Genomic DNA, 26,475 nt, shown 5'->3' on the forward strand with positions numbered 1-26,475 from the left:
CATACTAACATTATAAGGGCACCCCAGGCAACATTATAAAATAATAAAACAATTGAGTTCATGACTCCTTTAACAGCACAAAAACGTAAATTATTTACGTATGAACAACTGTAACGTTACGTATTCTTATTTATGCATATTAAAATCGACTCTATTGCATTCAAATGTCTTATCAATTACGTTTTCATGCAGTTAAACAAGAATACACTTTAAAACCTTAAAAATACCTTATTTAATCGTTTAACCATTTTAATATTTAGTTTATTTGCAGTGAGACACAAAATGCGTTTTCTCCAATAGAACAATAATACACCAAAACCCAACATAAATTCACAAAATACATCAATTTTATTATACTTGATATAACGTTAATCCAAATCTTTAGAATCCATACGTTTGCAAGAAAGAGATCCAAATTCAGCCCTTTATCCAGTGAGTGATCTTCTTCATCTCCATTTCACAATTCACAGGCTATCACAGCAGCGCAGTCCGTAACTGTCAAATCCCGCGCTCGTGATGAATTCAAATTCAAAAATTGCGCCCTCAAGAAGCGTTACGACATGTTTTACGGCAGTGATATCAAACGCTCATTGGCTCTCGCCTTGTTCGTCTATGTTCGTCACAGATTGCGACATGCCGTATTTCAGTCGGTAAACTTAATTTGAAATGGAGAAGCGCGCGCGCCTTCACACAGAGCGAAGCCGGATTAACATTTTCATGGATTAATAACTTAAATTCTGCTCTGTACCTCATTCAAAACTATTATATACTGAAAGAGTGGACTGTGACTGCAACACATCGTCATGTGAACGACTTTTAGTACCGGTTTTGACATTTTCAATAAATTATTGTGATTTATTTATTTATTTATTATCCTTTATTTTTCCAGGAAGGTCCCATTGAGATTAAAATAAATCTCTTCCTCCAGGGAGTCCTGGCCAAGATGGCCATACTACAAGTCACAGACAAACATATAACACATATAAGACATTCTAGACAGTCAAAGCACAATATTCATCATAAATCAATAAATTAAGTAAAACAGCAACATGATTCATTAATTGTATACTGCAGTAAATTTTTAAATATATTCAAAGGAGGAATTGTTTCTTGTGGAACATGATTACACGTATGTTGTTTTTTCTTCATAATTTTAGCCTATGTAGTTTTAAGAAATTGTTATGGGTAGGTTTAGGGGTAGGAGTAGGATTCTTTTAATGCTATATTGTTAATAAAATCCATATAGTTAGTCAGTCACACCTCGACTTTCTTCCAAATAACGCACATTTCATTCATAATATTATAAATATTCCCGTTCCCGTTCCATTTGGGTTGAGGAGATTCCCCCCTTCTATGTAAAGCGCTTTGAGGTCTCAGAAAAAGCGCTATATAGCCTAAATGTATCGAATTATTATTAAATACAGGCCTCTATATATCCTGCACATTTTTGTTTTTCAGAATTTTCTGAATGGCTAATAAAAATAGGTAATACAAAACGATTACTTCTTGGTCACCACCACCAAGGTGAATTGGTTTAGTCTTGACTTCTGGTCGTGACCATAGACTGTAAAAAATGTCGTGAGTGACAGTTGGTATGGGGGGGATCAGGGGAAATCTGTTGATTGTCGATGTCGAGTGCCAAATAAGAGATGGACAAGAAAGGTCAAAGCCATCAGGTGCCCAATTTAGAAACGATCGAAAGATAAAGGTATGCAACTATGTTTTCTCTGTATGATTACGGTAACGTTATCCATGTCATGAATGAAGGGGCAATATTAATTGGTGGGTATAGGCTAACTCTTATTTGTTAACCTTTTTGCTATGATTCTTGCTATGCTTAACAATAATTCGGTTTTAACTCAAACACGAGATCTAATTTCACCACAGTTGCACTTTACTTACTGAGTAAATTGTAAAAACATCTGCAAGAACATACCCAGTATTTAAGATGTGCCATGACATTAGGGAAAACTGTTACGTAGCTATTACAGACTATAGGGTAAGATCCCAGTAATTCCATGGAAATAAAAAGGCTTCCTTTTACAGTACAGTTTCACTATTACGTACTGAGTAAATTGTCATGTTTTCCTTGGTAACGTTGCAGGACATACGAGGTAAAAAATTGTGACTATGGAAAAGGGAATGATCAAGTTATATGGTACAATTCCGGTAATACCATGGAAATAAACAAGGCTTCATTTTACAGTACAGTTACACTTTACTTACCGAGTAAATTGTCATGTTTTCCTTGGTAACGTTGCAGGACATACGAGGTAAAAAATTGTGACTATATGGAAAAGGGAATGATCAGGTTATATGGTACAATTCCGGTAATACCATGGAAATAAACAAGGTCTCATTTTACAGTACAGTTGCACTTTACTTACTGAGTAAATTGTAAAAACATCTGCAAGAACATACCCAGTATTTAAGATGTGCCATGACATTAGGGAAAACTGTTCCTGCGGGGTAGTTGCCAGGTAAGTGTAAGGTAAATTATTTGATAAACCCTCTATAAATGGGTGTAGCAATGAACAACAACTATGTAAGACAAGGTAATTTATTGGAAACTACCGTCTTAATTTCAAGATAATAATAAATAAACATGGACTGTTACCAACATAACCCTAGGATAACTACAAACCTAACTTGAATTGATGGGAGGTGTTTCTAAAAATTGGCTGCCTACATTCTGAGGAAGTACACAATTAAATCTGAGTTATTACCAACGTGCTGGAAAAGAGAGAGTCAAACGTTTCTGTCGCAATATCGAGTTCTTCTAAACTATCTAGGATGCTGAGGAGATGAAACTGATCAGGAATGTTATTAATAAAGCAATCTTTAGTGGCAGAAGTGATAGCGCTAACATATTTGTAACACAGAGTCGATTTTGCAGCCTTGGCTGAATGAAGTGTACACAAGACTAGATAATTATCTGAGATGCCATCGCACTGCTGCAGAATTTCAATGGCATCAACATTTTTTCCATGTGATTAAATTAGATCTAGAGTATGATTACGACAATGAGTAGGTCCTAACACATGTTGTCTAACTCCCAATAGAGTTCAGAGTGTCTTTAAATGCCAATCCCAATGCATCTTTTTCGTTATCTACATGTATATTAAAATCACCAACAATTAGGACTATATCTGCAGTCAATATTAATTCTGATAGAAAGTCCGCAAATTCTTTTATAAAATCTTTATGGTGCCCTGGTGGCCTGTATACAGGTCAGGTCTGCCCCAAAAACTTTTCCAATTGTCTATAAATTCTATATTATTTTGCAGACACCACTCAGCCAGCCAGCCATTGAGTGAGCACTGTCTACTAAGCAGCTCAGCAGAGAACCTGTTTGATGTTGCAATCAGAACGGAAGAGCAGTGTTTTGTCCCTCGACTTCAGCATCTCACCGTCACCCAGTTGCCCTGCTGCGTGGGCTCTACAGCCGGAACTGAACAATGTACCGAGTTCACTAAGCTAGTTGCATCCAAATAAGTTTAGTTTGTGAGGCAGCAGGGTGGTCCTCTCCACACACATTCATCAGATTTTATAGTTTGGATGTTAATGTGACCCTGGGTTCACATGTCTTTGAGTCAACATTCCCAGACTCATGTCTGAGACCTCTCTAGTGCTTGTGAGCACAGAATACATAACCGTGAGGGGTACCCAGTGCGGCAGTGTTGGTATTCTCGTTCCCCTAGCACTAAGGGCAGCATTGAGAGTAGCTTTTGAAAGGGAACATCTCGGGTTACCTGATTGTAACCCTGTTCCCTGAAAAAGCGGGAACGAGATTCTGCACTTCGAGAGGCCTCACTGAGGATGTGCCTGTACAACTCTTCAAACAAAGTGATACCTGAGGGTGCACCTGCAGCACATCTAATTATAGCCTCTGACGAGCATGCACTCCAGTGACGTCACTGTCAGATGCCATCAAGTACAAGGCCAAATTCTTTGGTGTGTTTATACACATAATTGACAGATGGTCACACGAAGACGTGTTCCCATAGCACTAAGTCAATTCTAGTGTTGTTTTTGGCGGCCTGTTTTCATTTTAGTTTTAGTCTAGTCTTTGTGTCAAGCTGTCGTTTTAGTTTTTATTAGTTTTAGTCACGTTCATACTCTTTTTAGTCTAGTCAAGTTTTAGTCGACGAAAACTGATGACATTTTTGTCTAGTTTTAGTCAACGAAAACTGATGACATTTTAGTCTAGTTTTAGTCGACGAAAACTGATGACATTTTAGTCTAGTTTTAGTCAATTAAAATTGTATTTTAGTCTCTTTTTAGTAATGCAATTCTATTTAACCCAGTCAATATAGAATTTCAAACAAGGTTATCTTATTATATTTAGTATATTTAGGGCTGTGACGGTGGCAGTTTTTTTTTTTTACCACCGCGGTAATGGACCAACTACCGGCGGTGGTTGGGGGGTTATTTAAAAAAAAAATAAAAAAAATAATAAAAAAACTCCCCACACAAAGACGCGTGATATAGCCTACCACTCTGCGCTTTGAGAGGGATGTGGGACACGAGCAGGAGAGAGACCATCGATCTCTTTATGATATCTTCGTGTTTTCTACTTGATGTAAATGGTCTGAAGAGCGAATTTTATCCTCCACAAGGGCGAAATATTTAGGCTATGTTTGAGATTGCGCTGCCAGAGAAAGTGAAACTAAAAATCACCCGCGCGTGTGAAACGCGCTTTATAACTAAACTTGACGCGCCTTACCATGTCTAATAACAAGCACAAACGGTGTTAAAAAGAATTTGACATGCAAGTACAAATGTATAGGCTTATCTGTCCTACAGCGTTTTTCTACTTTACCACAGTAAAGAATACGAATATAATAGGCCTAATTAAAAGCGAACCAATGAAGAAACGTTTATAATCCCTTTAGAAAATGGGTGAGACGTGAGTGAAGATTTGGGAAAAGAAACAAGAGATTCCATGCAGGGATGAGTCACGAATTTTGGATATTCGATTAGTTTATTTAATTATAGAATATCGAATAGGTTGTGCGATTATTCTCTAAAATAAAATCTCCATGTTCTGGTGCTGATGTGGTGACGCGTTCATGTAACCGGAGGATGACGCTGCCAATAACATACAGCTGTCACAAAGAACCGGCAAAAGTAATGATTATGAATGTGTCAAATATATCAATGAGACATTTTAATAGAATAACTAATGGAGTAATATTGTTAAATTCGCTGATAATCGGGTGACCAGATCGCAAACCAGAATTTAAAGCCGACAAAGATATTGGGTTCACGCACAACTCTCTCATTCGTCGTGACGTTATAACATTTCGTCTCGTCTCGTTTTGGTCAACGAAAATGAAGAGACATTTTAGCATAGTTTTTATTTTGTAAACCACATTTAGTCTCGTTCTTATTCGTCAACGATATTGCATTATACATGTATTTTAGTCATCGTCACATGACCAGCATTTACGTCTCGTCTCGTCTCGTTTTCGTCAGGTGATAACGGTTCGTTGACGACAATATTTCGTCATAATTTTCGTTGACGAAAGCAACACTAGTCAATTCAAGTCACCTTTGAATATATATTTAGTCCTAACTAGTTATAATTATTTATAAATATTTAGATCAGCTTTCTGAATTACATGTAGTAGAATTAACATGACTAATGTTCACTAATGTTAACGTTCACTCCTGGTCAAGAAAAATAAAGTCCTTTCAACTTCCTACTGTATGCAGTACCAACAGTACAAAAGCATGTAGCAAATCTGAAGATGAAAAGAGGATGACATGTTGTCTAGGCGCCCCTTATATACTTCCGTGTTGCTCTAGTAGTAATGTCATAGGCTGTCGCTGGTCGATACGATTGCTTTGATTGGATAAGTATTTCAGACACAGGTTCACGCGGAGGCGTTCCCCAAAGCGTCATCGACGCAGTACGACTTCCCTTTCGAAAGGGAACTTAAAATCACCTTATTTATATATAATACTTAATAATACTTAACCCCTTTGAAATAAGGCCCAATTCACCGAGACCCAAGTCTGTGCAGTAGTGAGCGTGAAGGGGAGTCGCGATATCAAGTTCCCGCCAACACTCTCACAGAAACTGTTTACTGCAGAGCAACTCATTGTGTCAGTGTGAAATAAACAGTTATGGACATGTACAAAAATTAAGTTGAAGCTCCAATCTCCTCCCGAAAATCCCCCCAAAAAGTCTGTTGGTGCCAATCACAGCTGTCAATCATAGCTGTCAATCATGACATCACATTCCTGTTTTTATAGCATCAAATAACTAACTAAGACCAAACTTATTTTAAAAAACGAACACCTAAACTTACATCAGTGTGATAAAAACTATCTAAAATGACAGAAAACATCTTTGGAAAAAAATTATTTGAAGTGTAATTTGATTGTTTAGTTTCCATTGCGTCCCATTAGACTTCATGGGGAGGGTGGGGTTTATGACCTATACTGGGACCAACCACCTGGGGGGCGATCAAGACACGTTGGCTTCACTTTTCAGGACTTGTGCAGCACGCTTGGTCTGTAGGGTATGACAAAATTAGCTAATTGGAGCTGCTATAGGTCTGAATCAAAATGGCTGAGTGAGGGTGTGTTTGAATTGTGGTCCTTTAATCCCACACAGGGATTATCTTAATCACACCTATTGACAGTGGACTGGCCCATGCGGAGGTGGTAATTTTGAGCAAGAAATCTTTCCTTTGTCTCATTCAACATCTCATTTGTATGTTTATGATAGTCTGGAGTATTGTGCAGCATGAACCCGAAGTATAGGGAAAAGAGTGGGATGCAAATTATGGTAATGTACATATGCAACGTTATTTACAAAATTAGAAGAGGGTAATTTTGATAGCAAACATGGCAGGGTTTGGAATAAGGTGATTTATTCATAAGCTTGGATACAAGCATTTGAAGTTTAATCCACATATACTGAAGAAAATGTCATTGTTTATGTATATGAGAGGTTTTAGTCTCTTTTGTGATGTTAGCTCACATTGTGGCAGGAAGTCATCCCTTCCTTAAAGAATTCCTTTAAAGCTTGAGGAGAGTGTCAAAACTCTAATGCAGATCCAAATGTAGGTTTGAGAGGATCCTCTCCCGGCCCATCCTTTGAACCATGTCCCAACTCAATTAGCTCCAGCAGCAACTTTACCTCCAACGAAGAGTGTTCCGCAGAATACTCTACCGTTTTCAAGTAATTTCCAGGATCCTCTAACTCCGGTTCCCTTCTGCACATAACAAGGGAAATCGAGCCTGTCGTCCTCCAGCAAATTCGCTCCTCCCACCCTTAGCTAGTCCACGCACCCCTGCTCAACCGCTTCCATTCAGTCAACTAATTGGAGCAACGCTCTTGCCGCCACAAACATCCATTTTCCACGAAGACGGGCAAAAATCCAGCTACCCTCTTTTCCTCGATTTGCAAACTGGCCTCTTTTCCTCGATTTGCAAACTGATTTATCCGTCACTCCTTACGCTTTCAGTCAGTCTTCCGAGCGATTTCCCCCAATTATTTTTTAAATATTGAATGCCTAAGTGTATTACTTAAACGTATAATTATATAGACCTTATGGACCGTGAACTTCCGAACTAAACCGTGACCTAATGTGTATACTGTTTACAATACTGTTTCTTACAAAAACTTGGTGTAGTTTGATCTCTTAATTAAAACAAATATGCTTGTTCTTTTCTGCTAGTTAAGATATTCTCAATTATCCCAGACAGCAACATAGTGTCGGCCCAGATCCGGGCCACATCTAGTACATGTGGATTCCACGCGTAACAGATGTGGGCTTGATCTGGGCGACACTGTTGCTGTCTGGGATACGTAACACAAGACTATCTGTTGAGCATGATGCTTTTACAGATCACATTTTCAAGTAAAGTGGTCTTTACTTGAAAGTGGTCTTTTTTCATCCCATGAAAATAGAGCATTTCTATGTCAGCAATTTTAAAAGCTGTTGTTAAGAGTTGGTCATATTCCCTATATTCATTGTAAAGCTAAGATTCAAAGCCTTATATCACACCCCTTTTTGACTGATCAAACAGGTGGCCATGATTCCTTTAGATATACAAAGATGGTGCACTTATATTACTTATTAATGGTTGAAATTGCAAAAGGCAACATGTTGGAATAAGTCCCACCTTCTAAATAATAGAGCCAAACGCCAATTGGTAAAGTTATTGCATCTTAAAGAACACAAAAGCATCCCTTCACTGCCGCAGCAGTGATTTCTATCTCTGTTCCTGCAGTAGCCCTTTCGTTTTATCTTTCCAAAATGCTGGTGTCTGTTGGGGGTTCTGATTGTTTTCAACTCTTTGGCATGATTCATTCCATTAAAAAAGCTACACATCACAGGAATTACCTTTTTTTTTTTTACATATTTCCAAATAGAAAACAGCTATTTTAAAGTGCAATAATATTATATATTATAATATTAATAATATTTCTGTTTTTACTGTATTTAAAAAAAATAAGTGTAGCCTTGGTGAGCATAACAGACTTTTTTCACTTTTTTTACTCCATACTTTTGAATGGTAGCATATATCCCAATTCTGTCTGATTAAATTCTAAAAACAAGTACAGTATGTGCTTTCTTATCATTAGTGAAATACATATTTTAATCTGTATTAAAAAATTTCAAGCAGCCTTCAGTGGAAATTTAACCTGACTTTGATGCCCCAGGTGACATATTTGTGGTACAGTGGGACAAAGTGAGGCTAAAGGATCGAGAAACTGAAGGAGCTTTCACCTTCCAGACTGTTCTCTATGGTAATGGGACCATTGTCTTCAGCTACAAAGACGTGAGTCAGCCTCAGAGGTTTTATTTGGCTCAGTTCAACCAAGATAAACTAAACACACATAAAGCCAACAGTGAGAATTTCATTACCACTCAAAATTATTCTCATCAAAGCAGTGTAAAATAATGTGTTCACAGATCATTACTTCTGCATATCAAATTTACAAAAGAAGAAAAAACATGGTTTTGACTGTGTCCAGTTTCCTTCTTTTGGCTTTTCATAACAGGTTCCTTTGCCTGTGGAGAAAATCAACTCCACTGAGCATCCAGTGAAAGTGGGACTGTCTGATGCCTTCATGGCCATTCTGTCTTCTTCACCGTCTCCAGGTCAGTGTAAAACTGTTACTGAATTAAATTTATGGTACATTTACACTGTTATCATTTTGACTTTATTGGTCATACTTTATTGTTGTATAATCAATAGATGCTAAACGACGGACTATTTATGAATATCATCGGGTAGAGATTGACACAACAAATATTGTCAATAACTCAGCATTTAAGTTCAGCCCCTTACCAAGTGAGTAAACCTATCACTGCTTATCTTTCCTCTTCATCAATCACAATTGCACACCTTGAAACCTAATGAAACCTTTCTGTTGGCATATCTGTTTCTAGCCTGCCTCCAGCACACTTCCTGCGAACAATGTCTCCAGTCAAACCTAACATCAGGCTGTGGGTGGTGCAATAGTCTACAAAGGTAACAGCATTAGATCTGAGTGTCCGATATGTTTATCTGCATTAATTCAAGCGAGGCTTTGCTGCCTTTCCTGACAGCTAAATGTATGTGTTTATAATCTCTCAGATGTTCAGATGGACTAGACCGATACAGGCAAGAATGGCTGGATTACAGTTGCTCTGAGGAGGTACAGACAATACGTCACCAAATATACACTGCTGTAAAATAAAGATTTTGTAATTTTAGTCAATCCACAGGGGTAGAAACATAATTTGAATGTTGTGCTAGTTCAGGATAGTGAACATTTAATTTAAAGGGATTTTCTATAAGATAAAAATGTAATACAAAATACATCAGTACAAAATAGCAATAACAAATATAGCTGCAAGCAGAAATTATCATGGGCCAAGCACAAAAAGGACCAATGAGAAAAAGTGCAATAATGTGTAATTAAAGACAGTTTTTAATTATTTTTGTCAAAATGTAAGAAATATCACAAATACAATTATTTATAATATGATTAACTTGCTTATCCCCTTTGACCAACTGGTGGCACTGTTATCAAATTATTATAGTGTGGTCAGGGTTAGGAGGCAATTACACATACAAAGTTTGGTGGCAATGTGCCAAAGTGTTGCAGACTTACAGCCTCAGAATCAGCTTGGTTATCATGCCTACAATTTCATTGATGTGTTATTCGAGAACTGCTTGTTCTATTTAAAAGCTTTTGATAACTCAGCTCTCAGATTTAATAAAAAATATCTTAATTTGTGTTCCGAAGAAGAATGAAAGTCTTACAGGGTTGGAACAACATGAGGGTGAATAATTACTGACAGAATTTTCTTTTTTTGGTGAACTAACCCTTTAAGTCCACAAGCTGTTTCAGATCAGAACAGTCCAATAAAGACAGGAAGTCGTTTGTCATTAGAGTCTTTTTTTTTGTCAACATGGATATTAAAGTCCCTAAGCATAAGAGTTCTGTCAAACTCAAGGAACAAGGACAACAAATCAGCAAATTCAGATAAGAAGACATTGTTTTACTTAGCAGTGACAGTAGTGATGGTTGCAGTGACACTAAGAACCAGACATTCAAAAGAATAAAACTGGGGTGTAGCCACATGACTTATTTTTAAACATTGATTAATCCTCTGGGGTCGACAAAAGCGCCGGCGCGTTTTAATGGATTTTCTTCACATTAAAATACTCCGTCATTTATTGTCATACAGACATAAGAAATATGAAAAAAATAAACTGTTAAATGTGTACTTTTGTCCACTTACAACAGGAAAAATATACCAAAACTGTCTGAAAATACAGTATGAGAATTAACTGCACAATTACTAGAAATGTTTACCTTGGATATTATACAATTTGTATGCGAAATTGGTGGAAAAAGACAAAAAAAAAATGTAAAGATGTTTCCAAGTCTAACCTTGAACCAATATATATATACTGTATATATATATGTATATATATATATATTTGTCCTCACATTCTTTAGTTCCCTCTCAGTGACATACCTGACAGAAAGGCTCATTATGCGGGTCATTGTCTTCTCAGGTCTCAATCACAGCATTATTCATGATCATTCCCGCCCCCACACCCCTCCTCCTCCGAGTCTGAGTTTAAAAGTCTTTTGAAAACCAATTTGTACTCTTGTGCTTTTAACGTCTTGTGAATGTCTATTTAATTTTGGTGTTGTACTACTGATTTATTTTACTATCATACTTTTTTTATTATTATTTTATATAATTTGTTCATATTTTTGGTTTATGGTTGCTGTTCTTGTGTATATTGTATGTACTTCTGCTATTATTTTATTTTATCCTTTCCTTTATCTTGAATTCATGTGGAATGCTGTTCTGAACATAATTTGCATCATTTGACAGATCCATAATTGTATATCTCCTTTTTATCATTTCTTTACTTTAACCTTGTTCTGTCTCTGTTTGCTGTATGGTCCTTTTTATTAACATGGGAGTGGCATTCTTATACTTACTAAGGACTATAAATACATAAATGTGATATTTCAATGGTATCTGTAATTGCATTGTGTATTTTGTTTATCAAGTCAAGTCATCTTCATTTATATAGCGCTTTTAACAATGTAGATTGTTTCAAAGCAGCTTTACAGAGATAAAAGTATAATTTAAAGGGATACTCCACTTTAAAATGAAAATTCTGTCATCATATACTCGCCCTCATGTTGTTTCAAACCTGTATGAATTTCTTTCTTCTGCTGAACAGAAAGGAAGATATTTAGAAGAATGTCAGTAACCAGACAGTTTTTGGTCTCATTGACTTCCATAGTAGGAAAAAAATTACTATGGAAGTCAATGAGATTAATTTTACTGAGTAATTAAACCCAGTAAAATTAAAATTCCAAATTAAAATTAAATTAAATTAAAATTAAAACCAAAATTAAAACCAAATTAAAAATTAAAATTAAAACCAAATTAAAATTCCACTGAGCTCAGTGGTTCATGTAGGTTGTCTACAAACTGGAAGGTTGGTGGTTCAATCCCCGGTTCCACCTGACCAAGTGTCGAGGTGTCCATGAGCAAGACACCTAACCCCAGCTGCTCCCGACGAGCTGGGTGGCGCCTTGCATGGCTGACACCGCCGTCGGTGTATGAATGTGTGAGTGAATGGGTGAATGTGAGGCTATATATAAAGCGCTTTGGTGGCCATAGGTCTGTGAAAGCGCTATATAAATGCAGTCCATTTACCATTTACCATGGTACCCAGAGCCTAAAACTTTACAGTCCAAAAGAGATGTTACAACATCATGTGACAGTCCATGGCCTGAAGGAAAGTTGTTCTTTCCTGTGTACACAGAAAAGTCCAAAGTGTATCCATTTGATGAGTCTGCAAGAACAAACAACTTGAAACCCCATCTGGTTGGTTTGGCTTTCATGTACTGCGTCATACCTGTGTGTGCTTTGCATGCCACCATTCTCTCATCGACAGCTAAGTTTATTTTAGGATGATAGATGGCTTTACAAACATGACGTATGGTGTCCATGAGAGGTTTGACCCTGAAAAGCCGGTCATGTTCAGGTGTGCCCCTCTTTCTGTCATTCTCTTTATCTGCATCTGGGTGACTCATGTGCACATTCCATGAAATGGTGCGGTATCTGTCCCGGGACATGATTGTGGCAGGAAAAGGCAAAGAGAAAAGACTGTCTTGCCGCCAGTAGTCGCTGATGGAGCTCATCTTCACCATAGCCATGTAAAAAAGCAGCCCAATGTATCTGTACATCTCGCTGATGCTGATATCAGTCCATTTATATTTGCGGCCTTTTGCAATTGCACCAGCAGCTTGAGCATTGGTGTTGTGGCACAGAGTTGACACTGCATTCTCAGAAAAAAACATTTTGAAGAGACTCAGAGGAGTGTGTGCATCAGCTGGACTCAGCTGTGGTCCAGGTTCCCGTGCAGGCAGGAATCTCAGAGTCTGTGGAACCATATCAATGTCAGTCTCTGTTTTCCATGACAGAGTAGACTGCTTGTTGCTTGTCTGATTGTTTGTCTTGGCCCTCTTTGCAACAGGCGTCTGATGATCACCATCACCTTTATAGCTGTAAAACAAACAAACAACTGTGAGCATGTTTATTAAACAAAATATAACAACTGCATTTCAATCATTATAAGTAACATTGGCCAGATGCAAAGCCATACAGACACATAATGTTTGTATGTACTATGTAAAACCAGAATATGTAAACAGAATTATACTAATATCTGAAAGAAAGGGAATAAGTGTACTTACTTTTCAGTTGTTCTCAAAACTGAACGACACCTGTCGCGTGACCTCCCAGTGCGAGTTGCAGGTGAGGTTGAGAGTGATGCTACCACATTCCTATAAAAATAATAATATTAATATTAATAAAGGTTGAACAAAGTACTATGCCAGCACATGCATAACTGATGGACAGTCAGCATTTTGGTAAAACAACAAAAATAAGCTCTTTTATACTAACATTACCAATCACTAATTGTAATATTGTGCATAGGCCTACATAACACCACAATTTTTGCAATTGTGTCTGGTAATTGTGTTTTGCAATTGTGTCTGGCAATCCACACAGGCAGGCACATGTACATTTGTAGCATCACTAAGTATATAAACAAAATTGGTCTAACATCTGTAAAATAGTGGGTAAATATGTACTTACTCCTTCTGATTTCTGTCTGTGTTGCTGCGTGCCCTCTTAGTGCGAGTTGCAGTGAGAGGTGAGAGTGAGCAACCTACATCATTCCTTTCAAAAAAAGTTGAAAACTATTATTATCATATAGAGTACTATTCCAGCACATGCACAACTGATGGGCATTAGCATGCTGATAAGATAACACAAAGAAAAAAATGTAACATTATCAACCAACCTCTAAAAATAAATAAATTCATACAGGCTCATATTGTAATAAGTATATAAACAAAATTGCACAAACATTGGTAAATATGTACTTACTCTTTCTGACGTTCAACTGTGTTGCTGCGCGCCCTCCGAGTTGCAGATGAAGGAGATGCAGCTACATTCCTGTTTTAAAAAAAGTTGAAAACTATTATAACATAAATATTTCAAAGTATATTACCATTAGTCTATATGAATAACTGATGCAAATAATTGTAGACACGTGCTGTAGGCATATATTGTGTGTCAATGGGCCATTACGGAGATAGCACAACGCAAACATTAACACATTTGCAATTCATCAGCTGGGCATATTTACACATTTCAGCACATACACACATTTGCAATAGATATTTGCAAGCACTCTTCGTTGATGATAATGAGGCAGCATAAACACTAGTCAAAATATAATCTAAACATACATAATATTTTCTAAATTAATTTCAAAATTCTAACTTTCACACAGGCCTATAATCTAAACTTTGTACATATATACAGCATGTCTAGGCTTGCTGTATAAAGTGTTCTGAAGGCACGCGCCGAAACGCGTTTGTGCAAATAAGTTTATTTATGCATGAAGCCTCTCTCCTACTTTATACAGCATAGCCTAGACCATTTAAATATAAATTACTCTGAATGGAAAGTATGGAAATGGTCCAACCAGTAAAATCTGTAGCCTATGTTTATTTAAAATAGCTTGTCAACTAATTTCTCTGTACTGTAGGCTAATTGGCCTACGTGTTGTAGCCTAGTCATTAAATAAAACAATTTAGTTCATATTTAGGTTTAAATAAAATCTTTTTTTTTATTTTTATTTCATTTATGTTGATTATATGAAAAGTGAAAAGCATGAGTAAGATCATGCGCAATCGCGAGACAAATGGAGTGGGCAGAGAAGATTTTGACCATTTCATTAAGTTTATTTTTTGTATAAAGCCTTTCTTTAAAGTGAATTTTGTTTTGTATTAATTGTATCTTAATTTTAATAGTTGTTTCATCAACCAAATGCCTGTATTTAAAACATAAGAATTAAAAATAGCAGGAACTGGAGGCCTCATAAATGAACCCAAACTCATAAGCTTTGCCTAAAATACCAGAGAAATATATAGAAAGCTCGAAATGTGTTATTTTAAACAAAACTATTAAAAACGAAAGAAAACAGACTGCATGAAGCCTCTCTCCTACTTTATAAAGCATAGCCTAGACCATTTAAATATAATTACTCTGAATGACAAGTATGGAAATGGTCCAACCAGTAAAATATGTAGCCTACGTTTATACAAAATAGCTTGTCAACTAATGCAAGTAGATTTAAAAAGACTTACTCATCCGAAATATCCACGCCTGGATCAAGTCGCTCTTCAAAATACAAACGTTCATTGTCAGAGTCCTCTTCTTCTTCTGAGGAAAAAGTGAACTCTTCATCACTATCCAGGACGAGCTGAAGGGCTTCCTCACTGGTGTATCGCGTCATCTTCCAACGGCGCAGGAAAGTGAATGAATGAAACTTGCTGGTTTTAAAGCATTTCAGGGAGCTTTTTACCTTATTTTGCATAGATCACCTCAGCACATTATCTTATGAATAGCGCGCTCTGCGAGAGGGCGTGAACTAATTACAGCTAATTAGATGAGACGGGAGAAACTGTACTTCACTTTAGTTTCATACAGATTACATTGCAGGAGAATATTTGTTTTGAATGTGAACTGTTTTATTTAAAAGTAGAAATTTAAAGCTTTCTTTAGACGCATGTTTCATGGTTGTGTGATAAGTATTCGCTGAGTTGCAGTTAATTTCCCAGACTTGTTCCAGAAAGATTTTTGCGGAGACAGAGTGAGCTGAAAGCACACCCTGTTTATTTTATTTATTTAAAAATAAAAACAAGGTTTTGATGTTAATGTGAGTGTACACAAAAAAAAGAAGACCCTCTATAGTTTATAATCATGTATTTATTTTATTTATATGACCATAAATGACGGATTTTTTTAAGTTTATGTTGCTGCTATGTGAAAAAAATCCAGCAAAACGCGTCGGCGCGTTTCTCGACCTCAGAGGGTTAAAATACGGTAATTGCTGCTGTTTTGCACAACGTCCCTTTGCGCCACCTGGCGGTCATTTTGGGAACGACTTTGAAATGCGGCTGGTTTATTTTCGCTGGCGCGGCGGTAATAGGCATTCTGGTTGTCCACCATCTGTAGATCTCATCGGGCCAAACAACTTTCGTACTTTTACTTTTTACGCCAGCCCAACAGGAAGTCGGCTATTATGGGTTGTTTGGAAACGCATGCTGTGGAATTTAATGTACTCCTCCTAGGGAATTCATCCATTCGCCTCCAAACTCAGTCAGCATGAAGTCAAGACATTGAGGATGCTAAGCAAACAGATTTTTGATATCTCGAACGGTTTGGCCGTGGCGAGGACACGAATTGATGGCGAATAATGGAAACAGGAAGTGTGTTATAACTTCTGCATACATTAACTGATCTTGATTAAACTTCAGCAGTGTGTTCGTTGTAAGAGGCCGATCACATGGATGTGACTATTGTGAGTCAAAGTTATAGCGCCACCAACTGGCAGCAGGAAGTGTGTCCATTTCAAAATGCTTTGAAATCACCCTCTTATTTTTACCCGATTTGCTTCAAAGTTTATGTGTATAATGTAAACACACGGCAGATGTAGACCTGTGAAAGGATTTTTGATATCTTTAATACTGTTGCCATGGCAATGCTTCAAACTTTAATGTTCTTTTTTGATGCTTTTGAGACTCTTAACATACTTGAAATTGGATGAAACTCGACAGACACATCACATTTATTAGCCCGTAGACATGTGCAAAGTTTCAGAAACGGGCGTGGTGAGGGGCTCAGTAGCACCACCTTTAGTCATAAGTGGGGGGGTTAGTTTTATCAACAGCAACAAAACTTGGTATGTGTATTGTTCTCATCAAGCCGGACAACTTTCTAATTTAAAGTCATAAGCTCTGACCAACAGGAAGTGAGATATTTTGGTTTGAATGTGATTTTTTGGGAGAATTCTCTCTCTCTCTGTGTGTGTGTGTGAGTGTGTGTGGGGTGTGGGGGATTTGTCTGTTAGGAGAGACTGCTTTTATAATTGTTTTTCAAGGTTTCAGGGGCTTTTGGGGCCCTTAACGTGCTCGAAAACTCATGAAACTTTGCACACAGGTCAGAACCTGCGGCCATCAGGGCCTGGCTAAAGCTGGTACCCGGGCGTGGCAGGGGGGCTCAACAGCCCCCCCTGGAATGGCGTCCAAAAACTTGGTCCATAGATCAAACTAGCTTGCATGAATTAATATGAAACTCAGCACACATATAGATCTCATCGGGCCGAACAACTTTCGTGCTCTAAGTTTTGCACCAGCCCAACAGGAAGTCGGCTATTATGGGTTGTTTGGAAAACGCTTGCTGTGGAATGTGAAATACTCCTCCTAGAGAATTCGTCCAATCCCCACAAAACTCGGTCAGCATGAAGTCAAGACATTGAGGATGCTAAATTGCGGACGGATTTTTGATATTTCTAACGGTTTGGCCGTGGCGAGGAAACGAATTTATGGCGAGAAAAGAGAAATACAAAGTGTTATAACTTCTGCACACATTAACTGATCTTGATGAAACTTCAGCAGTGTGTTCGTAGTAAGAGGCCGATCAGATGAATGTAACTATTGTGAGTCAAAGTTATAGCGCCACCAACTGGTAGCAGGAAGTGTGTCACTTTCAAAATGTTTTTGACAAAAGTGGGGGGGTTAGTTTTACCCACAATTACAAAATTAAGTACGTATATTGGTCTCATCGAGCAGGACAACTTTCTAATTTGCAGCCATTAGCTCTGACCAATAGGAAGTCAGATATTTTGGTTTGAATGTGGATTTATTTGCAAATTCAGCCTCTGCATTTTTACCCACTCCTGCTAAGTGGTTTATTTTATTCACACCAAACTTTTTCAACATGATGAAAATACATTAAAGATTCTAAATTGTGAACGGATATTGAATATCTCAAACGGTTTTGATATGGTGAGGGATTAAAGTAATGTCAAAAAAGGAATCAGAAAACATCTCATATCTTCTACAAATGAAATTAGACACCGTTTATTTTTATATAAAATTATACAAATATTAGAACTAAACCCATTTTATTCTGTTTTTGCAATTCAAGAAGTACAAAAAAAGTTAAAAACAGGCTATTTAGTGCTATTTGGTTCAACAAAAAAGCAAATATAGGGCTATACTGCCCTCTTGTGTCCAAAAGGATATAAATATAGTATATAAAACTTTTTACTAGGTAGGCCTATATTGTATTTAAATATAAATGTATTAGGTATATGACTGTGAGGATATTTTCCCAACGGTTAATCGACGTGTGACACGAGCGGGTGCTTTTAAATCGCTAATATAAAAGTGAAAGTAAAATTCGGACGTCCGCACGGACATTGATAATGGTGCACACACGTTGGAAAGAATGATACTTTTAAACATAACACTAAACCGCCATTAGGTGTCGCCAGGCGACCGTCTTAAATGAGCGAGTCATTGATTCATTCGTTCAAACGATTCGTTCGAATGACTGAGTCATTCATGATTGAGACAGATGTTTATGGATTGATCATTGAATCTTTGAGTCAACCGATTCGTTCTAAATGCTGAATCATTCAGTAATGAGAAAACAAGTTGCTGTGAGATGCGCGACGGTTCTGCTGTGATCTTTGTTTAACTATTTTTGCTGCTGAAACTTAACAAAAACAGTCAATATTGCATCTAAAATGTAAGTGACTTAATTATAACTGTTTATTAACCTGTTGTATGAAATCAATGTCACAGTTTCAATCGTGATTGTATTCAGGAAACAGTAGCCTACTCGTCAAGTGAGGTTGCTTAACTCTATCATAGGTTATAAAATATATAAAAACTCCATATTTGTAATTTTTATAGTCAGTATGTTGTTAATTGGGTTTCTTTTTTGTGAGCTGCGCTCATTTGTTTACGTTTCTCCTGGAGAAGCTGCACGAGCCTCAGGTGCGCAACCTTGTTACCATTGATCAGTAATACATTTATTATCAACTGTTGATTGCAACTTAAAATGAATGTAATAAAATTAGAATAATCTCTTGTTTTTCTGTGATTCCCAAGTTATTTTTTGTCATTGACGTTCTAATCAGGCTACTCTGGTCGGGCAAGCTAAATTCTCTTTCAGGTAGGCCTATTGTGTATATATATAAATATATTAGGGATGTCGGTTAATCGACGTGTGACACCGCTGGGGGCTTTTAAATCGCTAACTTAAAGTAAAATACAGATGTCTGCACAGACTTGAATAATGGTGCTGAGTAGAGCGAGCATTTTCAATGAATTCCTATGGAAGTAGGAATTAACTAAAAAACGTTCACAGTTCACAGTTATGAATGCCTGTTTAGCCAAGAGCTTTTAGTTTAATTTTAAATTGAACGCCATTTCGGGGGGTGGATTGCTTGAATTTATTTTACAAAAGCACCATGTTGTGTTTCATTGCGAGTGTACATAAATATAAATCATCCTCTTCACACGCGCAAAAATGTGCTTGGAAAAATCACAGTGGAGCAGTGCTTACTGTTAATGTACGAATTGTACTACTGACTATTTAAACAGAGCAGTGTGTTTATGTTAGGTTTACTATTTTATTATATTTTATTAAGGCTATAATGAACAGGCTGCGATGTCAAGTTTGCAATGCTGGAATGTGTGTGTGATTTAACAGTAGACACATAAAAACATAATTGGCACATCATTTTGTTCATACGGAAACCGAGTGAAGTACAAAGCCTATAATAAAGAATAGTTTAGCATCCAAATACATCACAACTGTTGAAACGTTTTGATTCTAATGATAGGGTTACGTGAGCCCAACACTTACTTTCGTTTTTATTTTTACATTAAATTTAAAGGATTTGTTGTGGAATATTTTGAGTGTATCATAAAATCAGAATAAGGTAAGACAAGTAATATATATATATTAATATATATATATTATATATGTGTATATATAATAGTATATATATACACATAAACACATATATATATATATATATATGTAGCCTACATATATATATATCATATATATATATATGAGTGTAATCTTAAGGCCTTTCCTAAAGCCACCGGGTGGCGGTGGCAGGGGTGCGAGGGCCCTTTTCATCGCTGCTTGCAGCTTTAATTATTATTATTAGGGCCCGAGCACCGATGGTGAGAGGACCCTATTGTTTTTGCTCTGTTTATTAGGGCCCAAGCCCTGAAAGGGCGAAGGCCCTATTGTTTTCGGTAGAATTATTAGGGCCCAAGCCCTGAAAGGGCGAAGGCCCTATTGTTTTCGGTAGGATTATTAGGGCCCAAGCCCTGAAAGGGCGAAGGCCCTATTGTTTCCGGTAGGATTATTTATTAGGGCCCAAGCCCTGAAAGGGCGAAGGCCCTATTGTTTTCGGTAGGATTATTTATTATTATTATTAGGGCCCAAGCCCTGAAAGGGCGAAGGCCCTATTGTTTTCGGTAGGATTATTAGGGCCCAAGCCCTGAAAGGGCGAAGGCCCTATTGTTTTCGGTAGGATTATTTATTATTATTATTAGGGCCCAAGCCCTGAAAGGGCGAAGGCCCTATTGTTTTCGGTAGAATTATTTATTATTATTCTTCTTATTCTTATTTTTCTGTCAACCTTTCGGGCACTTTTGAGACCCTTAACGTGCTCGAAAACTCTTGAAACTTTGCACACGGGTCAGAACCCGCGGCCATCAGGGCCGGGCTGAAGCTGGTACCCGGGCGTGGCAGGGGGGCTCGACAGCGCCCCCTTGAACGGGGTCCGAAAACTTGGTCCATAAATCAGACACGCTTGCATGTAATAATATGAAACTCGGTACACATATAGATCTCATCGGGCCGAACAACTTTCGTACTTTTACTTTTTACGCCAGCCCAACAGGAAGTCGGCTATTATGGGTTGTTTGGAAACGCATGCTGTGGAATTTAATGTACTCCTCCTAGGGAATTCATCCATTCGCCTCCAAACTCAGTCAGCATGAAGTCAAGACATTGAGGATGCTAAATTGCGGACAGATTTTTGATATCTCGAACGGTTTGGCCGTGGCGAGGACACGAATTGATGGCGAATAATGGAAACAGGAAGTGTGTTATAACTTCTGCATACATTAACTGATCTTGATGAAACTTCAGCAGTGTGTTCGTTGTAAGAGGCCGATCACATGGATGTGACTATTGTGAGTCAAAGTTATAGCGCCACCAACTGGCAGCAGGAAGTGTGTCCCTTTCAAAATGCTTTGAAATCACCCTCTTATTTTTACCCGATTTGCTTCAAAGTTTATGTGTATAATGTAAACACACGGCAGATGTAGACCTGTGAAAGGATTTTTGATATCTTTAATACTGTTGCCATGGCAACGCTTCAAACTTTAATATTCTTTTTTGATGCTTTTGAGACTCTTAACATACTTGAAATTGAATGAAACTCAACAGACACATCACATTTATTAGCCCGTAGACATGTGCAAAGTTTCAGAAACGGGCGTGGTGAGGGGCTCAGTAGCGCCACCTTTAGTCATAAGTGGGGGGGTTAGTTTTATCAACAACAACAAAACTTGGTATGTGTATTGTTCTCATCAAGACGGACAACTTTCTAATTTACATTAACGATCTCCGACCAACAGGAAGAGAGATATTTTGGTTTGAATGTGGATTTTCTGAAGAATTTTCTCTCCCTCTCTCTGTGTCTCTGTGTGTGTGAGGGGAGGGGGGATTTGACTATTGCTTTTATATTGTTAATCAAGGTTTCAGGGGCTTTTGGGGTCCTTAACGTGCTCAAAAACTCTTGAAACTTTACATACAAGTCGGAACCCCCTGCCATCAGGGACGGGTTGAAGCTGGTACCCGGGCGTGGCAGGGGGGCTCAACAGCGCCCCCTTGAACGGGGTCACAAAACTTGGTCCATAGATCAAACACGCTTGCATGAATTAATTTGAAACTCAGTACACATATAGATATCATCGGGCCGAACAACTTTCGTGCTCTAAGTTTTACGCCAGCCCAACAGGAAGTCGGCTATTATGGGTTGTTTGGAAAACGCTTGCTGTGGAATGCGAAGTACTCCTCCTAGAGAATTCATCCAATCCCCACCAAACTCGGTGTGCATGAAGTCAAGACATTGAGGATTCTAAATTGCGGACGGATTTTTGATATCTCGAACGGTTTGGCCGTGGCGAGGAAACGAATTTATGGCGAGAAAAGAGAAACACGAAGTGGAATAACTTCTGCATACATTAACTGATCTTGATGAAACTTCAGCAGTGTGTTCGTGGTAAGAGGCCGATCAGATGTATGTAACTATTGTGAGTCAAAGTTATAGCGCCACCAACTGGCAGCAGGAAGTGTGTCACTTTCAACATGCTTTTGACAAAAGTGGGGGGGTTAGTTTTAACTACAGTAAAAAAAAAATTGTTTGTATATTGTACTCATCAAGCCGGACAACTTTCTAATTTACATTCATTAGCTCCGGCCATCAGGAAGTCAGATATTTTGGTCTGAATGTGGATTTTTTTGCTAAATCAGCCTCTGAAGTTTTAGCCACTCCTCTTAAACTATTTATTTTATTCCCACCAAACTTTTTCAACATGATGAAAATACATTAAATATGCTAAATTGTGAACGGATAATAAATATCTCAAACGGTTTTGCTATGGCGAGGGATTAATGTCCAAAAAGGAAACACTAAAAAGCCTCAAATCTTCTAAAAATGTAATTATATACCATTTATTTCTATATAAAAGTATACAAATATTACAACTAAACCCATTTTTTTCTGTTTTTAAAAAGAATTTTATTCTAATTTTATTCTAAAATTGAAAAAAACAGTAAAGTAAAAAAAAAAAAAAAGTCATGCATAGGGCTATTCTGCCCTCTTGTGTCCAAAAGGACATCAAAATAGTATATACAACTTTTTACTAGGTAGGCCAATATTGTATTTAAATATACATTTATTAGGTATGTGTCTGAAGATATTTTCCCACCGGTTAATCGACGTGTGACACGAGCGGGTGCTTTTAAATTGCTAATATAAATGTGAAAGAAAAATACGGACGTCCGCACGGACATTGATAATGTTCCACACACAAATCACACACACGTTGGAAAGAATGATACTTTTAAACATACCGTAACACTAAACCGCCATTAAGTGTCGCCAGGCGACCGTCTTAATGAGTGAGTCATTGATTCATTCGTTCAAACGATTCGTTTGAATGACTGAGTCATTCATGATTAAGACATATGTTTATGGATTGATCATTCAATCGGGCAAGTAAAATTCTCTTTCAGGTTGGCCTATTGTATTTATATATAAATATATTAGGGATGTGACTGTGGGAAAATTTTCCCACCGGTTAATCGATGTGTGACATCGCTGGGGGCTTTTGAATCGGTAACTTAAAAACGAAAGTAAAATATGTTCGTCCGCACGGACATTGATAATGGTGCAGAGCGAGCGCATTGCAATCTTGATATCGCAGTCTGTTCATTATAGCCTTTATAAAATATAATAATAAATTAAAGCTGCAAGCAGCGATGAAAAGGGCCCTCGCACCCCTGCCACCGCCACCCGGTGGCTTTAGGGAAGGCCTTAAGATTACACTCACCAAATTTGAAGAGGATCAGATCAAAACTGTAGGAGGAGTTCGTTAAAGTACAACATCAGGAAATGGCAAAAACTGCACGAAATCTGAGAGGAAGTTCAAAATAGCTGACTTCCTGTTGTGTTTAGGGCTACGCTCCAAGATACTTTTTGTAGGTATTGGGTAATTACATGTATGTACCAAATTTCATACCTGTATGTGAAACGTAGAGCCGGGGCAAAATGTAGGGGCAATAATTAAGCCATTTTGCCCCACCCAATTTTGAAAACCATATCACACGTACATTTTCACCACTTCTGAAGCGTGTGCAAAGTTTCATGATTTTTCGAGCACGTTTTGTATTTGCCACACTTCCTGCTACCAGCAGGTGGCGCTATTGCTATAACCAAATATGAGGATGGTCATGTGTTTAGGACAGGACTCTTATGAAACATGTGAAGTTTGGGGTAGATCGGACATTGTATGCCTGAGTTACTGCAGGCTGTCTGTGGTTGCCTAGCAACATCGGAACTGCAAGCAACATTAATATTGAACTTATCTGATCATACATCACCAAAAGGCCAAAATTGGGTGTACGTTTGTCAGGCCGCCGAGGGCACACCCTTCGACGAAAACTCAAGATCTTCGCAATTTAACGTCGCAAAGGTCTTAAGATTACACTCACCAAATTTGAAGAGGATCAGATCAAAACTGTAGGAGGAGTTCGTTAAAGTACAACATCAGGAAATAGCAAAAACTGCCCAAAATCTGAGAGGAAGTTCAAAATAGCTGACTTCCTGTAGTGTTTAGGGCTATGCTCCAAGAGACTTTTTTGTAGGTATTGGGTCATTACATGTATGTACTAAATTTCATACCTGTACGTGAAACGTAGAGCCGGGGCAAAATGTGGGGGCAATAATTTACCGAATTTGCCCCGCCCAATTCTGAAACCCACATCACATGTACATTTTCACCACTTCTGAAGCGTGTGCAAAGTTTCATGAGTTTTCGAGCATGTTTAGGCCCTCTAAAAAGCGATTCACTTTGGAGAAGAAGAATAATAATAAACAGAGCAAAAACAATAGGGTCCTCTCACCATCGGTGCTCGGGCCCTAAATAGTCAACCTAACATATAAAAATTACACTGCTCTGAATAGTATGAATTGTACTGACTATTTAAACACAGTAATCACCGCTAAACTGTGATGTTTCCAAGCACATATTTGCGCATGTGAAGAGGATAATTTTTCCCTTCAATAGTGGAACGTGAGTGAAGTACAAAGCCTATAATAAACAAATGTTTAGCATCCAAAAAATGTAATATATATATATATATATATATATATATATAACAAAAAAAACAAAAAAAACAAAAAAAACAAAAAATATATATATATAAACACACTTAAAAAAAATATATATATATATATATATATATATATAAATATAGCTGCGAGCAGCGATGGAGGGCCCAAGCCGGTGGCACCGCCACCCTGGTGCCTTTAGTTACACTAAAGGCACCGGGGTGGCGGTTTCACCGGCTTGGGCCCGCAATCGCTGCTCGCAGCTATATTTATATATTTATTATTCTTATTCTTATTTTTCTGTCAACCTTTCGGGCACTTTTGAGACCCTTAACGTGCTCGAAAACTCTTGAAACTTTGCACACGGGTCAGAACCCGCGGCCATCAGGGCCGGGCTGAAGCTGGTACCCGGGCGTGGCAGGGGGGCTCGACAGCGCCCCCTTGAACGGGGTCCGAAAACTTGGTCCATAAATCAGACACGCTTGCATGTAATAATATGAAACTCGGTACACATATAGATCTCATCGGGCCGAACAACTTTCGTACTTTTACTTTTTACGCCAGCCCAACAGGAAGTCGGCTATTATGGGTTGTTTGGAAACGCATGCTGTGGAATTTAATGTACTCCTCCTATGGAATTCATCCATTCGCCTCCAAACTCAGTCAGCATGAAGTCAAGACATTGAGGATGCTAAATTGCGGACAGTTTTTTGATATCTCGAACGGTTTGGCCGTGGCGAGGACACGAATTGATGGCGAATAATGGAAACAGGAAGTGTGTTATAACTTCTGCATACATTAACTGATCTTGATTAAACTTCAGCAGTGTGTTCGTTGTAAGAGGCCGATCACATGGATGTGACTATTGTGAGTCAAAGTTATAGCGCCACCAACTGGCAGCAGGAAGTGTGTCCCTTTCAAAATGCTTTGAAATCACCCTCTTATTTTTACCCGATTTGCTTCAAAGTTTATGTGTATAATGTAAACACACGGCAGATGTAGACCTGTGAAAGGATTTTTTATATCTTTAATACTGTTGCCATGGCAACGCTTCAAACTTTAATATTCTTTTTTGATGCTTTTGAGACTCTTAACATACTTGAAATTGGATGAAACTCGACAGACACATCACATTTATTAGCCCGTAGACATGTGCAAAGTTTCAGAAACGGGCGTGGTGAGGGGCTCAGTAGCGCCACCTTTAGTCATAAGTGGGGGGGTTAGTTTTATCAACAACAACAAAACTTGGTATGTGTATTGTTCTCATCAAGACGGACAACTTTCTAATTTACATTAACGATCTCCGACCAACAGGAAGAGAGATATTTTGGTTTGAATGTGAATTTTCTGAAGAATTTTCTCTCCCTCTCTCTGTGTCTCTGTGTGTGTGAGGGGAGGGGGGATTTGACTATTGCTTTTATATTGTTAATCAAGGTTTCAGGGGCTTTTGGGGTCCTTAACGTGCTCAAAAACTCTTGAAACTTTACATACAAGTCGGAACCCCCTGCCATCAGGGACGGGTTGAAGCTGGTACCCGGGCGTGGCAGGGGGGCTCAACAGCGCCCCCTTGAACGGGGTCCCAAAACTTGGTCCATAGATCAAACACGCTTGCATGAATTAATT

General features: G+C 38.0%; 2 protein-coding genes across 6 annotated transcripts in view; one reads left to right on the forward strand and one right to left on the reverse strand.

Annotated features, from left to right (window-relative positions):
* Positions 1-26,475, forward strand: part of plxdc1 (plexin domain containing 1) — a 551,383-nt gene that overhangs the window by 340,958 nt on the left and 183,950 nt on the right. For all 5 annotated transcript variants that reach the window (XM_082152791.1, XM_082152793.1, XM_082152794.1 and 2 more), the window contains 5 exons: positions 8,684-8,802; positions 9,026-9,125; positions 9,223-9,318; positions 9,417-9,498; positions 9,604-9,664. In XM_082152791.1, coding sequence (XP_082008917.1) covers positions 8,684-8,802; positions 9,026-9,125; positions 9,223-9,318; positions 9,417-9,498; positions 9,604-9,664 — 458 coding nt within the window. The remainder of the gene's footprint in view (positions 1-8,683; positions 8,803-9,025; positions 9,126-9,222; positions 9,319-9,416; positions 9,499-9,603; positions 9,665-26,475) is intronic.
* LOC309485633 (piggyBac transposable element-derived protein 4-like) lies at positions 12,203-15,948 on the reverse strand (the record flags this gene model as incomplete). Its single annotated transcript, XM_082152565.1, has 5 exons — positions 15,218-15,948; positions 13,950-14,018; positions 13,656-13,739; positions 13,250-13,339; positions 12,203-13,058 (listed from the first exon to the last, which is right to left on the reverse strand). The coding sequence occupies exons 1-5, from the start codon at positions 15,445-15,447 to the stop codon at positions 12,203-12,205; spliced, it is 1,329 nt and encodes a 442-aa protein (XP_082008691.1). The 5' UTR covers positions 15,448-15,948.

The sequence above is a fragment of the Leuciscus leuciscus genome, assembly GCF_965113295.1.
Source record: "Leuciscus leuciscus genome assembly, chromosome: 21".
Lineage (NCBI taxonomy): Eukaryota > Metazoa > Chordata > Actinopteri > Cypriniformes > Leuciscidae > Leuciscus > Leuciscus leuciscus.